The 16,172-nt window shown below is 34.0% G+C and overlaps 2 protein-coding genes across 2 annotated transcripts; both read left to right on the forward strand.

The window, feature by feature from the left end:
• Nucleotides 1-8,865, forward strand: LOC121411994 (stabilin-2-like). The gene is made up of 6 exons (XM_041604906.1): nt 1-588; nt 1,826-1,963; nt 3,108-3,307; nt 4,488-4,607; nt 7,763-7,912; nt 8,842-8,865. Exons 1-6 carry the CDS (start codon nt 117-119, stop codon nt 8,863-8,865), a joined length of 1,104 nt encoding a protein of 367 aa, XP_041460840.1. The 5' UTR covers nt 1-116.
• A 769-nt stretch (nt 8,866-9,634) lies between these two features.
• LOC121412191 (stabilin-2-like) lies at nt 9,635-16,172 on the forward strand. The gene is made up of 8 exons (XM_041605096.1): nt 9,635-9,672; nt 12,061-12,102; nt 12,809-12,889; nt 13,504-13,653; nt 13,956-14,027; nt 14,679-14,790; nt 15,296-15,476; nt 15,926-16,172. Exons 4-8 carry the CDS (start codon nt 13,651-13,653, stop codon nt 16,086-16,088), a joined length of 531 nt encoding a protein of 176 aa, XP_041461030.1. The 5' UTR covers nt 9,635-9,672; nt 12,061-12,102; nt 12,809-12,889; nt 13,504-13,650; the 3' UTR covers nt 16,089-16,172.

The following is a 16,172-nucleotide window of genomic DNA, read 5'->3' on the forward strand; positions in this document are numbered from 1 at the left end:
AGCGACTAGCGAGTTGGTCTGTTTGAGCACGCTGAGCACCAGAGGTGAGGGTATATCAATAACTTCTGACCACACGTTTTGTTTATGATTTTGAGATGCCATGATATATTGCTACGATGGATAAAGGTGATATAGGTCTAATGAGATTAAATATTGACTGTTCAATCATTCTTATAGTACTCTTCTTGTTTACCTCTCAACAAACATCGAGTGAAGAACCGATCTTACGCAGGCATCGGGAACTGGACGCTCAGCACCCCGTACTTCCTCGCGACACACGATCAGCAACCGCCTCAACTCGTAATGCGTCTCTGTTGACTGCGCCAAATTCAAAATACTGTGCAAAGCTCACAGATAGCGTTGAATATACGACATGCACGATGTGTGCAGTAAGTAACCTTCAAGTTCAAGAAGACTCGATGGGAAACGTATGTCCTCTTCATAAACGACCAACTGGTAGAGCAACTCGAGGTTGTATTGCTGGGTATTTTCCAGTCTTCAGTTTTGAAGGATGTAACTTTGAGTGTGTTGATAGCGACTCAGACTTTACAGAATGCTGTCCAGGTTATTGGGGACCTCATTGCTCAGGTATCTTCATTTTACTACCCCCCCAAAAATACAAGCCTATAAGTTTATTATTCATATAATTAATTACAGATGTACACATCTACCATCATGACCATGTTGTGGCTTATTGACTGCATTGGAACTTGCACTTGACCTTGGCCTTGAATTAATGTGCTGTTCATAATGTTTAGCATGCTGGCTAGTTTAGGCACTAAAAGCCTGTCAACATTGTTTCTATTAATAGGAATCCCACTATTAAGCAACTTTCCCCATGTTTCCAATTATTTGTAAATGCAGAAATTTGAGGTTTATACAAAAATGAGATCTATATGATTCCTGCAGGAAAGACATGGCTCTGAATTTTGGCAAGGTACCTAACAAAACTTGCTTGCTAAGTAAGAAAATGGAGGGAGAGGTGGAGGAAAAAAGAAGAAAAATGTGAAGGGAGAAGAAGATGGAAGAGGAAGGGAAAAAAATAAAAGAATAATATAGAGAATAAGGAGATGGATTAGGATGCAGTTCTAAGGAAAAAAAAGGAGGAGAAAGGAAATGATTAAAGTTAAAACTCGCAATCTTAAAGATCAAGTCCACCCCAGAAAAGTGTTGATTTGAAAAATAAAGAAAAATCAAACAAGCATAACACTGAAAATTTCATCAAAATTGGATGTAAAATAAGAAAGTTATGTCATTTTAAAGTTTCGCTTATTTTTCACAAAACAGTGATATGCACAACTGATCAACATTCAAATGAGACAGACGATGATGTCCTTCACTCACTATTTCTTTTGTTTTTTATTGTTTGAATTATACAGTATTTCATTTTTTACAGATTTGACAATAAGGACCAATTTGACTGAACCATATTGTATTAAGCAATGGCAATTCCACATTTTTTTAGGGAGGAATTAATTGTTGTTTCCCTTGACAATGAGGAGAAAATTCGATTATTTCATATTTCATGTAATAAAATACAAAAGAAATAGTGAGTGGATGACATCATCAGTCTCCTCATTTGCATACTGACCACGATGTGTAACTGTTATGTGAAATTAAGCGAAACTTAAAAATGTCATAACTTTCTTATTTTATATCCGATTTTGATGAAATTATCAGTGTTATGCTTGTTGGATTTTTCTCTTTTTATTCAAATAAACTTTTTGTTGTGGTGGACTTGTCCTTTAGCTCTAAAAGTAGATTCAACTGTTCTATTGGCTCCTTTTCAACATTTCTTAATTTCTAATGAATGTTATGAATATAGAATGTCTTGGAGGACCATTATATCCTTGCTCTTCTCATGGGAAGTGTGATGATGGCAGGAATGGAACAGGAGAATGTATCTGTGATGATGGTTATACTGGCACAGCTTGTGACATATGTACTGGAAATTCTTGTTCAGGTAAGTTGGCAGCTCCTGCAAATATGGCTGCATAATGATGTAAATAAAATAATTGGAGGGGCTGTATATTTTTAGAATGTTGCTGATATAATCCTTCTTTTTACTTTCTTGTTCAAACTTAAGAATTTACACTTGAAAAGTTTCATTTCAGGAAAAGAAATAAATTCTCACAAATATTGAGTATATTTTCCACCTACCATCATGTAAATCCTCTTACCCCTACTACTACTACTACTATTACTACTGCTACTACTACTACTACTGCTACTACTACTACTACTACTACTACGTCTACTGCTACTACGTCTACTGCTACTACGTCTACTGCTGCTACGTCTACTGCTACTACTAAGTCTATGTCTACTACTACTAGTACGTCTCCTACTACTACGTCTACTGCTACTACTACGTCTACTGCTACTTCTACGTCTACTGCTAGGTCTACGTCTATGTCTACTACTACTATTACTAGTACGTGTTCTACTACTACTACTACTACTACGTCTACTGCTACTACTACGTCTACTGCTACTTCTACGTCTACTGCTAGGTCTACGTCTACTACTACGTCTACGTCTACTACTACGTCTACTGCTACTACTACGTCTACTACTACTACTACATCTACTGTTACTACTACTACGTCTACTAGTAGTACGTCTACCACTACTATGTCTACTGCTATTACTACATCAACTGCTACTACTACGTCTACTGCTACTACTATGTCTACTAATAACTCTACTACTTCTACGTCTACTACTATGTCTACTACTACTATGTCTACTTCTACGTCGTCTACTACTATGTCGTCTACTACTACTACTATTACATCTACTACTACTTCTACATAGTACCACTTCCACCATTACAATCACCACTATTTCTGCTATAACAAACACTCATCCTACCACTGATCTTACCCCTGTTCCTACTCATGTGCAAACTCCTATTACTCCTATAATATTACTTCCACTACCACTCTTTTGCCACCAATCACTACTAGGCTATCACAAATTCCTACCAATACCACATTTACCATTATTGCAAGACAAATTCCTACCCAGTATGCTGTGATATCAATGAAAAGAGTGTGATGCTGATACCTGCTGAATATCATGTCTTTATCTGTTGTATTTGATAGAAAAACAAATGTGCATCTATAATTACGACTGTCGTACTGGTGCATATTGTGAGTTCCGTTCACGGGAAGATTCATATTGTCAGTGTTTGGATGGATACCATGGTGATGGTGTGAATTGCCATCCAATCAACCCTTGCATGGAGAACTCTTATCACTGTCCCTCCAGTACATCGCTCTGTGTTTATGATGGTCCAAACAAAGTAATTTCTTACATTTATCCTAATCAGATTTTTTTTTTGCATTGTTTCATAAATCTTTGTTCAATTTTCTTTAAAATGTTGAAGTATTTCACTAGTCGCTTATAAATATTTTGATCTCCTATGGGGATGATATAGTTTCCAATTCAATTCAATTTGATTCACTCTAGGGAAAAAATGGTAGTCAAGTTCTCCCTTGCTATACACTAATGTGGATAACATTTAAAAAAAATGTTTTTTGTCCCACTTAGAGAAAAGGATTGGTCACTTTGAAATTAATTCTTCTTGGAATTATTTTTATTCTATATAATTAAACAGTCAAACATTTATTGGAATGCAAAATTTTTATATTAAATGCTTTCTTATAACAATAACTCCATCTAATAAGTTGAATAACATAGTACCTTTAATTATGACACAAATGTTGAATTAATGATTGTTTTGTGAACTTCAACATTTCTTTTTCCTCTGTACTTATACTCAAACAATAACAAATAGAGAATGACTGAGCATTAATCAGAAAAAGAAAGAGCATTTTATTGTATTTTTTTTGGTATCCTATTGTATGTTGTATATTTACCCTTGCATAAACAGAAGATATTGAATTGCAAAAATCAAGTTACTCCAACTTCCAATACTTTAATTCAAATATTTTTGTGTCCATTCACACTCAAGTTATTCGTGCCAAGCAACTTATTTCCCTCTGATCTCAGAACATAATAGTGCATGAATGGATTGTTTCTTCCTATGCGCTCATTTAATGTGCATCATGTCAGATACCATTTTTATATTCAAGGAAAAAAATTAGTTTCACAGGATTATTTTCTATATAATGTTAATTTTTATATGGGTAACTACAAAATTGATGTAGTCATAAAATCATCATGAATAAATCCCCAATACATGACATACATGTATGGGAAGGATGATCAGTTATGTCTCATTTAATCTTCAGAGGATTGAAGCTTTCCATTTATAAGGATTACTTTGGTGCATATAATTTTTTGCACTCAAACGGTGTCTCCTATTCAGTATGAACTAGAAACCACAATTCAATTCAGTTTCTAAAAGAAATTGAATTAAACGCTTTCATGTAATTTATAACAAAGCATTGTTGATTTTTTTTCTTAATAATCAGCAATTCTTGAGGTGTAAATTTTTATTGTCTTGACTCGCACAATAGTATCATTGTGAATGCAAGCCTGGATACTCAGAATTTCAAGTAGGATGTTTCCAAGACGAGTGCCAAGGCAATAATGTATCATGTGTGCCTGGTGCAGAGTGTGCAACAATTACATCCATAGCTCGGCCCTGGGGAAATTCTTTGTCAGTGTACATCAGGTTATGTTGGCAATGGCTTGATATGCTTTGGAAATGTGATTGAGGTGAGATTTAAAGTCTTCATATATCCAAGGTTAACAATAAGAGTTTAATCTGGTGGCCAAAACAATGCATGGCAAACAGACTATTTTCTTCTGATTTTCCTCAATATGCCACGATTTCCATCAGGTTTATTACATATATAAAAAAACCAGAAGATTCGGCTAGTATTATCTTGATGTGATTCACAGAATATATATTTTGAGAATTGTAAATTAAGATTTCACAATTTGAAGAATTTATGATAGAGGGTTATAAGTAGTTGGTAACCCCCAGAATCTCTGTGGACAGTCACCTTGACGGAGAGCTTCTTGAAGTCCTGTACATGTAACACCTATTTGCTTGTTCAACATATTGAAATGTCAAATTTTTCTATATATAAATATTTTTTTGTATTAACATGGACATGGTATGGCCCTTAGACCACCACTATGATTTTTATTTGAACTGAATTCTTTTAACATTTTGTTTAAATTTTAATACAGTGTTTGTATTGTGGATTATCAAAGTCATTTGAACAAATAGCTATTGATGCTAGGGAATTAATCTTGTTTCAAAACCTATAATTAATATTTCATTTGACTTGATTATTTCTAAAACTGTTCTAGACCACAGTGTGGGAGAAAGAGAAAGAGAGATTTATTAATTCTATTGACCCCCTTTGGTGTATGAGAGTATTACTAAATTATATATTTACAATACATAACAGCTTACATCTTTACAAACCTGGCTTTTCTGGCTGTTTAACTACTCTCCCACTATGAGTATTTATCTTGACTAATTTATCTCTCCTACATGTAGTTTTTGTACAATATTATTCATCACTATTACTTTGTTTTGGTGTCTGAGCAAATTGCATTATTATAATTAGCAAATTTGGCTATTTTCTTAAGTAAGATTAATATTTCTGTCATACATGTTTGCATGAATTGTTTTCAGAGATTAGAACACCTGAATGGAAAGAAGGTGACCTGAAGGAAGGCTAACTGAAGCCCTGCTGCTCTTAGAGGTTCATCTGTATGTCAATGGCTGAGGGATAGAGGTGTCTTATACACTGTTTCATACCTCTTGATGAAGCTCCTGAGTTTGCCAACCCAGAGGTAGCAAAAGCTATGTTGTTAGATTCCAAGATTCTGTTAGGGTTTAAATCATAATTTTGTGAGCATACAAAACATATTTGAGTAGGCCAGCAAATGCTGTTGATTAGATGCCAATATGCAATGCATAAAGATTGTACGGTATATCTGGTTGCTTGAGACTATTGGAAAGGAATTTACTGCTTACTTTCGGTTTTCATGATAAAAAAAGCTTGTAGGTGATCTGAAGCCTGCAATATGTAATTATTAATTTGTGGCTCTTGAATGAATTATTTTTAGTTTCTATTGTCAAAACCAGATCTATGCATATTTTCCTTTTTAGATCTCTACACAGTTTGATTTTTTTTGGCAGATTTTTAAATATTGACTCTAGAATATTAGTTACTTTTATATTGTACTTTGCATGTGTAGCCTTTTAAATCACTTGATTGAATGCATACTATTGAGTAAAAAGAAAATATTCTAAACATAGCTGCATGTAAGTTTATCCTGCAATTTGTTAACATATTTATTTCAGTTTGATATACACTGTAGTGAAGTCATTTTCTTGATTTCATTTTGTAACTTAATACTCTCAAGTTTGCAACACAGCTAGTGGCTGGCCTATCAAGAGGAAGTGACGACAATGCTGAGGTTTTCCTGGAGGCTGTGTCTAGAATACATATTGTACCTGGCTATGTGGACAATCACATCCTGAATAGAATCAACACTGTATATAACATAGCTGGCCAGAAAATTTTTGTCAGTCAGGTGGGATATGCTTGTATATTTTTCTGAATTGTAATAGGAAATTCAATTCAATTTAGCCTTTTCCACATGGATATAAAAACACACTACTGCTGTGTAAAGAGCTTGGTTGTTGTGGAAAAAAAATCACAGGCAGACCGAGCAGGATTTGAACCCATGATCTCTGTTTTACTAGACCAGTGTCATAACCACTAGACTGCCAGAGTGCCATAAGTGATCTGGGTTCAAACGACAAGGGTGTATATATTTACATTTCTTAAAGACCAACTGTTTTTGTATGAATTTATGTATACTAAAATGAAGAAATTTGTGAAATAGAACAAGATAAGTGTCTGCATAGAATGAGAAAAAATTGAAAGAAAAATCACATAGCTAATGCAAATAAAGAAGTGCTAATGAAAGGCCACATATATCGCTGATGCTATGTTCTCCATTAGCAGTTTACTTCCCCGTCCAAGAGATACACTCCATCTCTGCTAAAATACCAATGTTCTTGGCAGTGACTTATGTACGAGTACTTCTTGTCCGCTGGACCCCCATCTAGCATACTTGACATCTTTTCGCATCTTTTCGCACATCAAATTGCGATTTGGGATGTAATGTTTGTATCTCGACTGTAATAAAATAGGCAGGATGATATGCTTGAAAATGATATGTAACACTGGGGTAACAATGGTCTTTCTGTATTTAGAGTCTTATCCACTGCTTGGCAACACTCCTTAGCAGCATTCAGCCCCTAGTCATTAGAGCTGACATGGCTGATCAGCATTCCTGGAAAAGATGGCGACCTCAGCAGACTTTGTAATTGTTGTTGGAAGTTGTGTAGTGATGCTCCGGCTTTTGATATGTGGCAATCAGCTGGAAAACATCCTGCTATTGACATCAATAAAATTTTACAAAGGGCCTGCTATCTGCCTGTGTCATGCCAACATCATTGTATTCTATTACAATTAAGTTATTTTCATAACCTAAAAGTAAAAAAAAATTCTTCAGAATAAGCAATATCCACTTCAGAAATTTCAGACTAAGGTTGAACCATTACCAATACGTCAGGCTGAGACTATCCTTTTTTTAACCTCCATGTACATTCTTGTGTTCTCCTTGTACATTGCCAAAGGGCCATCCATACAAGTGTATAGGTTTCGAAGGTGGCAGCCTCCTAAAATGGTCACATTTTTTGTGTCTGGTGGAAAGTGTGCATCTTCTATTTTATTCTATTATAATCCTTTATCAGGGTTCTGGCAAACTTACTATAGGTCTAGGTGAGGAAGGCGATGGAGAGATGGCAAGGGTGATACACACTGATCTAGTGGCATCAAATGGAGTAATCCACATTATAGATAGAGTTCTTCTTCCTCCTGATGATGTCAGCACAAGGGCTCAGGTCAGTTATAAATTGATTTGAGTTTTAAAGATTTGATTCCAGAGTATCCTTTAGAACTGTGCTTTGGTCCTCATGATTAGTTGGTAATTGTACTTTCACCTGGTGATAAAGGAAGAATTAAACATTATTGTATAGTAAGAATACCCAAGTGCAATGTATAGACTAAGTGGCATTATAGTGCATGCAAAGGAGTTCATTATACCATAATATGAGTGTCCATAGATTTCAAATTACTTGAAATTTGAAATTTATGTACACAAATCTTATTGTGTATTAACCGACAATTAGCATGTATTATGTGTTATATAAGATGGAACTCTTCTGACTTGAAATTGTATCAAAATATATCTGAACTTACCTGAACTACGAAATGTACCATTTGCAGAAATTGCTGGTATATGCCATGATTGTGGCCATATATACTGGATTATGTAATTGCAAAAAGAGGGCAATTGACCCTCTAATACAACCCATCTTGTGGGTTAGTGCATGGGATTGGGGTAATGGGGAACATTGGTGGTAACTTGATGAGCCATGTGACTCTATAATCTCTTGGTATATTTAGACCTTTATAAATTTGTTATGTTAAGCAGTGTCAAAATAATTATTTTTATTTTAGTATCATAAAATAAATGATTCAATAATTCTTATTTTTAAAAATAATTCTTGATTTTCCAATATTTTGTTTTACAATGAAGAAAATGGAAAATAGCATGTTATAACGAATGTTATACTGATATAGCTTCTCTGTAATATATTTTTAAAGAACTCTAGCTTGACAAGTCTAACTCATTTGGATGGCTAGAATTCATATTTCATGTCCTCAAATAATTGCAAGATAAATGTAAATACTTTTTACTACAACTCTGGATCTGACTGTCTTATGCCGACAATTATAACAATGACTTTTTCATTTGCTTTTTTTGCAGATGAACAAACTAGCTGTCACATAATGTGCTTAGTCATTTTATTATTGTGCAATCATTTCCTTTGTGACATAAATAAATGATGCTCTGCCTTTTGGAGATATTGATTATTGACTGTAGATTACAGCTTTCTGACTTACTCAGTATGCCTCAGTCAGAATACAACAATTTTCTGCAATATGGCAGTATTCTGAGGCGTTTCCCTAGCCTGAATAGTGATATCATCTCATACTTGAAATTGAAAAATTTAAACATTAAACTTTGGTCAAAGTTTAATATTCAGAAGTTTAGTTTACAAACCTAAGCATAAGGTCCACTTTAATTAATATTATTTTTATACCTTTAACTTGGCAATTAAGGTGTACTCTTAAAAGATTTTTTGTAAAGTGTTTTGATCTCTCATCATTTAACAGGGTTCCATGTTAGATGTTCTTTCAAGTTACACCAATCTTGGGATTTTCACAGGAATGATTAAGGTAAGAAGTGAATATGATATCACTTGACTTTGAGCTATTCCTCTTTTTCTTTTTCATCTTTTGTTGTTGTTATTTTATCTTCTCCTTCTGCCTTCTCCTCTTGTTCTTTTTTTTTCTTCTTCCTCTTCTTCTTTTTCTTTTTTAATACCTTTTATTTTCTCCTTCGTCATCTGTTCTTTTGGCTGTTAGTAAACATGTGCAATGTATTGACTTGTATTTTCCAGAGTTCTCCTTCGCTCCAATTAGCCCTAGATTCTCCGGAAGTTTCTTACACCGTCTTTGCCATCCCAGATGATGCCTTGCAACAATTTACCCTGATAAGGCTTCTTTGTTACTCTTATCAGGCAAATGGCAATCGGTAATGTATACAGGGATGAAGAGAGATAGAGAGTGCCTGAATCATTGCATTGAAAAATAATTATATTTTACTGGATGATTCAGAATAGGATACCAGAAATAATTTACGAATGAACTCCAATATTAGATGAATTTAGATGAGTGCAATATTGACCCAATCGAAATATTTCTGGTAGGCTGAGTCATCATCCCTTTTTTTATTTTGACTGGTGACCACTGGGGATTTCTTTTTTAGGAGACTGGTTACCTGCTGAAATAAAGAAATACATGTACATTAGAAATTTAGTGACACCGAAGACTGAATTATCATCCAGGCTAGGCTAGGCTTATATTTCCTTATCTAGAGCCATATATCAAATTTTCACATGATGTTATTGTTTCCAAACATTTACCAACCAAGTAGAGTTAAAAACTAACGTTATGAAGGAGGATTTTCTTGCTTGAATTTATTTGCCAGAAGTGTTGTATTCTTTTTGTGTGTCCATAGCCATGTTGTTCTGTTTGTTTTCACTGTAAAGTGGTAACTACCTTTACTTTTTGTTTGTGGCAAGCAAAACAACTGCTGTGCATATGCAATGGGATTAGAATGTTTTGAGCCAACAAATTCAAGTAAGAGCCTTGAGAAATCCTTCTTGTTTCTATTATTTCCTTATCAAAACTTGGTTGACCATGGTTTAGAAATAGAAGTATCATGTGAAAAGTATATATAGATCTAGATAAGGAAATGTAAGCCTAAACTTGGTTAATTATTCAGTCTGTTGACATTGAATATCTTATGTATTTCTTCATTTTAGTGGCGCGCCGGTCTAGACAAACTTGCACTAGTGATCGGCATCGTCAGGAGGGTCAGGTGGACTGCCTGGTTCAACTCAAGCCTGAAATCTGGTATCCTATGAAGAAAATCATTTGCAAAATTTATTTTCTTCAATGAATAATTTTCGTAAGGCTGAACAAGACAGCACGATAATAAGAAATTCACCAGATTTTGGTACATTGTGCATTGCACTGATATTTCACAGGTAGTTAATGAGGATCATAAATGCATCAATAAAAAGCCCATTATTGTTTATAATATTTATAATATATTCACTTTTTGTCTCACCTGAACGAAGTTTGGCAGAGACCTAGTGATCACTTTTCCTTTTAGTCTGTTGACTTGTTACAAAAATGTTAAAGTTTTGTTCAACTTGCCTTCATTTCTTTATGTTTATACTTCGTACATATGATCCTTGGGTAATACCTCATGTGAGCCAATAAGAATGATAAGGTCAAAGGTCATCTAGGGGTCAAAATGTCAAATGATATGAGGTCATGTCCATCCCTTTTTAAAGTTTTTGTTAAACTTGTTCTCATTTTTTATTGTCTTCCCGATGTTGCCCACAATCGTGCAAGTTGATTATTATGACAAGATGAATAAGGAAGATCAATGAAGAAGACACCTGTCATTTCTGCATCAGTTATGTTCATACTTCATAAATATGATTCTTGGGTAATACCAAATGTGTGTAGTTGAGGATGTTGAAGTCAAAGGTCATCTATGGGTCAAATGTTTTGTTCAACTTTCTCTCATTTCTTAATTTCTGCATTAATTATGTTTACATTTGGTTTATATAATCCTTTGGTAATACCACATGCTTTTGTGTGTCAGTGAGGATAATGAGGTCAAAGTTCATCTAGGGGGTCAAAGGTCAATGAAATGAGGTCATGTCCATCCTTTTTAATTTTTTTTTCAATTTGCTCTCATTTCTTTATTTCTGCATTTGTTTTGATCACACTAGGTTCAAATGATCCTTAGGTAATACCGCATATGTCTTGTTGAAGATGATGGGGTCAAAATGTCAAGTTTTTGTTAAATTAGCTCTTATTTCTTTATTTCTGCATCAATTGTTTTCATACTTGGTTCAAATAATCATGAGGTTATACCACATGTGTGTTTATGAGGGTCATTTAGAGGCCAAAAGATCATATTGCATATTTCATTGATCGCGAAATCAACCTCCTTGTATTTGCTGATATTTTCTCCTGTCACTCCCTGTACTGGTTTACCATCATGTTTTCAAATTTTGATCAATCCTTATCTGCAAAGCCCTCAACAGTAAGGGACTGTGGTTGATGCACCCCTCAAATACTATAAAATAGTAATTTAATTAGAAAAAATGATTACTGTAAATTCATATAGAATATTCATACAAAAATAGATTTTGAATGGCCAGAAGTGCATATATTTACAAACAAATTCTTGTGCATGTGTTGGAAGGATGGGGGGGGGTATTTTATCTATGTATGTATTTGTAAAGTGTAAACCAAAGATTAAAGCATTTATGATTGAACTTTTTAGCATAATCATTTCCAACTCAACATCCATTCTTGTACTTTTACCCTTTTCTAGTTTGTGAGATATTTCATCCATGAACATTTGGCTCCAGAAAAAGTAAGTTAAGTATATACCGAGTCAGATAATGTTATGTTATTATGATCTAATACCTTGAAGTTGTAATGTTTATATTTATGGAAAATTTAGCTGTAATTTCTGATTACTCTTTAGTATTTATTCTATATCAATAAAACAAAGAATATTTAGAATGATATTATGTCTTTTGCTTTATATGCCACTCTTTATTTCTAGATAACACAAAGTTGAAAATGGCGGTCAACAAATTTTTTTAGAAGGCATCTTGTAGAATCTGCTTTCTTTAGGACCTTGTCCTATTCCATGAAATAAGGATGATAGTTTGGTATGTTTATATGAATTGATTGCTCTGCCTAGCAAGCAAGATAGCAAGCTAAAAGTAAAGAGTAACCTTGCTAAAAGTTTTCCAGGTAATGTAAATATATTTAAGCAAACTAGTTGTTTGTTTTAGTGAAAATAGTGTTTTTCAAAAAGCTTCACAGATTTCCTCTGATATTCAGTATTTCTAACAGACAAATACGATTAATTTGGGATGGTACACTTGAGTTTTGCAAATGTTTTTCCATGTGCTACTTAGCATCCAATTTGATATTTATATAGATTGCATTATATTGTAGATTATTAAGTTTCCTGACACTTGATTTTACTCAATGTATTATTGGAAGATTTTTGAGAAATTTCAAGTTAAATGAATGATCTCATTATTTTTTAAAACTTTTTTTTTCAGCTGTCCATCAATGACTTGATAAAGGCTGGTGTTTTCCGTAATTATCGCCAGGAGAGCTTTGAAATAAGAGTATCTGAGAATGTAAGTGAAAAACATTGGTTTTACAGCTTTAGACAAGATTTAATTTGTTGAAAAAGAAGCAAGCCGCATTTTCATCAAGGTGATCAGGCTACTTAAGCTCTCAATGAATGATTTGGAGTTAATATTGAAAATGGAGCTCAAATTTTTTTCTTGATATGCCCAAATGAAAAGTCAGAGGCATGTTGTATCACAGCTGAACTTCTCTCTGAAATATCCTCTAAACATTAAAAATTGCCAATTAAGGACATTTCACAGTTGTTTTTATGCATTCTGATTTTGAGTTACATACTGCAAATTGACTTTGATATGACTTCACAGCAGAGCGATTAACTGTTAGGGCCCCTTTGGGTCAGGAAATTTCTTAAATACCAGGGAATATTTGAATGTTTATTATTTTTCACTTGAAAATTTTGGCAGGCCATGGTTAATTTGTTTGTTGGCCACAGTTTCAGACAGGTGTGAAAGGGCAAGTGTGTGGGGAAAACACTACTAGTGAATAAAAAAATAGAAAAGGCATTGGTACATGCCAAAATCACTATAGATTATTTTTCATTGTACTCTATTGAGTGTGTTTTCTCACTTTGAAACATCTCATTTGTTTCTATTTCTTCCAGGGTTGTATTAGTGTTCCAGGCATTGGCAACATTACATCTCGTGATATAGCAGCAACTAATGGTGTCATTCACATTCTTCATTCAATATTTTACTCTAGTTCATTCTTCCAATCCCCAGAGATATGTTTCAAGAACCAAACAGAAGAAATGGTAATTATTAGAATATTATGTTATTAGAACTAAAAAATAGAAAATATTGATGTAATTAAAATTGCAACAACTTTTGGGTTCTGTTATATTTTGGAACTTTCATGAGGAAACATGAATTATTTATCTTTTTTATGCAGATAAAGAGAGAGAAAGTGGGGAAGGGGGAGGGGCAAAAACTGATGAACAGAGGAGGGGAAGGTAGACAAAAACAGATCAGAGATGGAATAGATGTGTAAATATGACATAGTCTTCATACTCTCCAAAGGATATGATTAATTCTTTGTTGTTGTTTTTTCCTACAGATACAGGAGTGTTGTGATGGTTTCTATAGTCCTGCATGCTTAAGATGTAGTGGATGTAATTGGGGTGGCCAAGTGAGTATAAAACATGCATTTACTGGTATTTTTTGTTTTATGAGATGAAATTCTTTAGTTAATCTACTGTATTCATTTTACTTTACAATTTATGAAATGTTTCATATTGATATATTGTTGAAATTTTACTATATTGTTGAAATGTTGAAATATGAAAAATGAACTAAATAAAAACAAAATTGATTATCAAATCTGTTACACTTTATTGAATCATACAATTTGTTGAAATGATATTTCATCTATGTGATTTTAATAAACCTGTCCTCTGTGGATGTCAATCGCACAGTTTGGTATCTGTGGTGATGAGCCCGCACACTTTATTGATAGTCTCATGACATGTTTCATGATAATTTCTCATGCACGTTATGAAATACAATGTGCATTTTGTCATGAATTATTTGGCCACTTGTTCTTGATTAGAAAACAGGAATGTTTTGCAGCATACTGGAATTCCTTTATTGTATGGATTTGTAAAGCATGGCAAATAGGATAGCATTTACCATATTATACCATATTATAACATTAGTTATTGCTTCTTTTACATTATAAAAATATTTTGGATAAGAGATTGAAAAGTAACCATTTGGGTACTCACAGACTTTTGTTCTGAATGGCTGTATATGTTGTATTCTACTTTTCTTTCTGTTTTAGTGTGATGATGGCATCCAGGGTTCTGGAAGTTGTATTTGTGAATCTGCTTATGATGGTGTAGACTGCGATCTCTGCAAAGACAGCACAATGTTTGGATGGCATTGTAATCAATGTGAGTCTTGGCCACATCTGGAATTATTAAGGCAGGGGTTTAGATCTTAAAAGGAATTTATTTAAAGAGAAAAAAAAATGCTTCAAAATTTAAGCAGGTGCCTGTCAGGGGTCTGTTACGGAAAATGATGTGGATTGTTCAGCTATAAAAATTTTGCTTTGTGTGAATATTAATTATTTTTTCTGAATGATTTTTCAGAACTTTTCCAAATCACTTTTGATTTATAACTGGGGATGTGAATGAGCAACAGTTATAATATCAACAATTTCTACAGTTTGGATAGTTTTTCCCACCTAGATTTGAATTCCTCTGTAACAATTAATGTAAAGTACCTTTGTACTTGTGTTTATTACTAAAGTACTTTGTCATTTTCTGTCATTATTACCTTCTAAATTATACTTTTAAATCTCTTTATCTCTCCCTCCCCTCTCTCAATCTGTCTCTTTCTTCACTCTCTACTTCCCTCTCTCCTCTCTATATTTCTGTTATGATATCTATGTAACAGCATGTTCATGCATTCATGGGGAGTGCAGCAATGGTCCTTGGGGTACAGGTCATTGCAAATTTGACACCTGTTTATCAGGATTCACAGGAGAGGACTGTCATCTCCAAACTACCCCTTGTGGACCTGAAGAAATCCAGTGTCATGCTCATTCCATGTGTGTCATTGAGAAAGGTTCATCAAGGTAAATAAACTTAACCAACTCTGGGGTGGGGCTGGCAGTACAGGTCTTCGAAACTTGTTTTCTTTGGGTATCAAGTTTATCAAAATCAAACAAGTGGTCAAGGGTTCACTGCATGTTTTGTGGTGTCTCCTCAGAAAATAACATTTACTAAGGAGTTTAACAGGGTCATCTCTCCTTCCATATTAAACAATCAATTTGACAGAGCCCAATTCATAGGATGATTAAGCTATAATTTTGATTTGTTGGTATTTGTTCCCGACACACTCCTGTCTTTTTTTTCACAACATTATAATAAACCATAATTTCAGTCGGTCCTTGCACTGATTACTGCATGGTACATGGTACAGTAGAGAAGTGGTTGCATGACATGCACTCCTGCATGTAGAACCAATTTCTTTTGCAAGTGCCCACTTTGTTGAATTATAATTATAATCTCAATGTCTATACAGGTGTGTGTGCAATAGAAACTATACAGGTAATGGAACAGACTGTGTGCCTATCAATCCTTGCACGCAATCCTCTGATAGCCCATGTGACTCTGATGTGGTGAGTTGGTATATCCCTCATCCCCTTTCTCTTCGTCATACCAATCAAGCAAAATACCTTTATTGAGATTTATTTCAATGTTCTAGCCATATTCACAAATGTTTTCTGAGTTAAATCATGATTGAGTAGTATATGTAACTCAGGGTAGAC

Source organism: Lytechinus variegatus, chromosome 3 (genome assembly GCF_018143015.1).
Source record: "Lytechinus variegatus isolate NC3 chromosome 3, Lvar_3.0, whole genome shotgun sequence".
Classification (NCBI taxonomy): Eukaryota; Metazoa; Echinodermata; class Echinoidea; order Temnopleuroida; family Toxopneustidae; genus Lytechinus; species Lytechinus variegatus.

Excerpts from the sequence above, each read along its gene's own strand:
- LOC121412191 (XM_041605096.1), top strand. Across the intron at positions 14,028-14,678 it reads GATGTAATTGGGGTGGCCAA|TGTGATGATGGCATCCAGGG; the intron begins GTGAGTATAAAA and ends TTTCTGTTTTAG. Across the intron at positions 14,791-15,295 it reads TGGATGGCATTGTAATCAAT|CATGTTCATGCATTCATGGG; the intron begins GTGAGTCTTGGC and ends TCTATGTAACAG.
- LOC121411994 (XM_041604906.1), top strand. The coding sequence starts at position 117 with ATGGATAAAGGTGATATAGGTCTAATGAGATTAAATATTGACTGTTCA. Across the intron at positions 589-1,825 it reads TTGGGGACCTCATTGCTCAG|AATGTCTTGGAGGACCATTA; the intron begins GTATCTTCATTT and ends TTATGAATATAG. Across the intron at positions 4,608-7,762 it reads GTGCAACAATTACATCCATA|GGTTCTGGCAAACTTACTAT; the intron begins GCTCGGCCCTGG and ends ATCCTTTATCAG.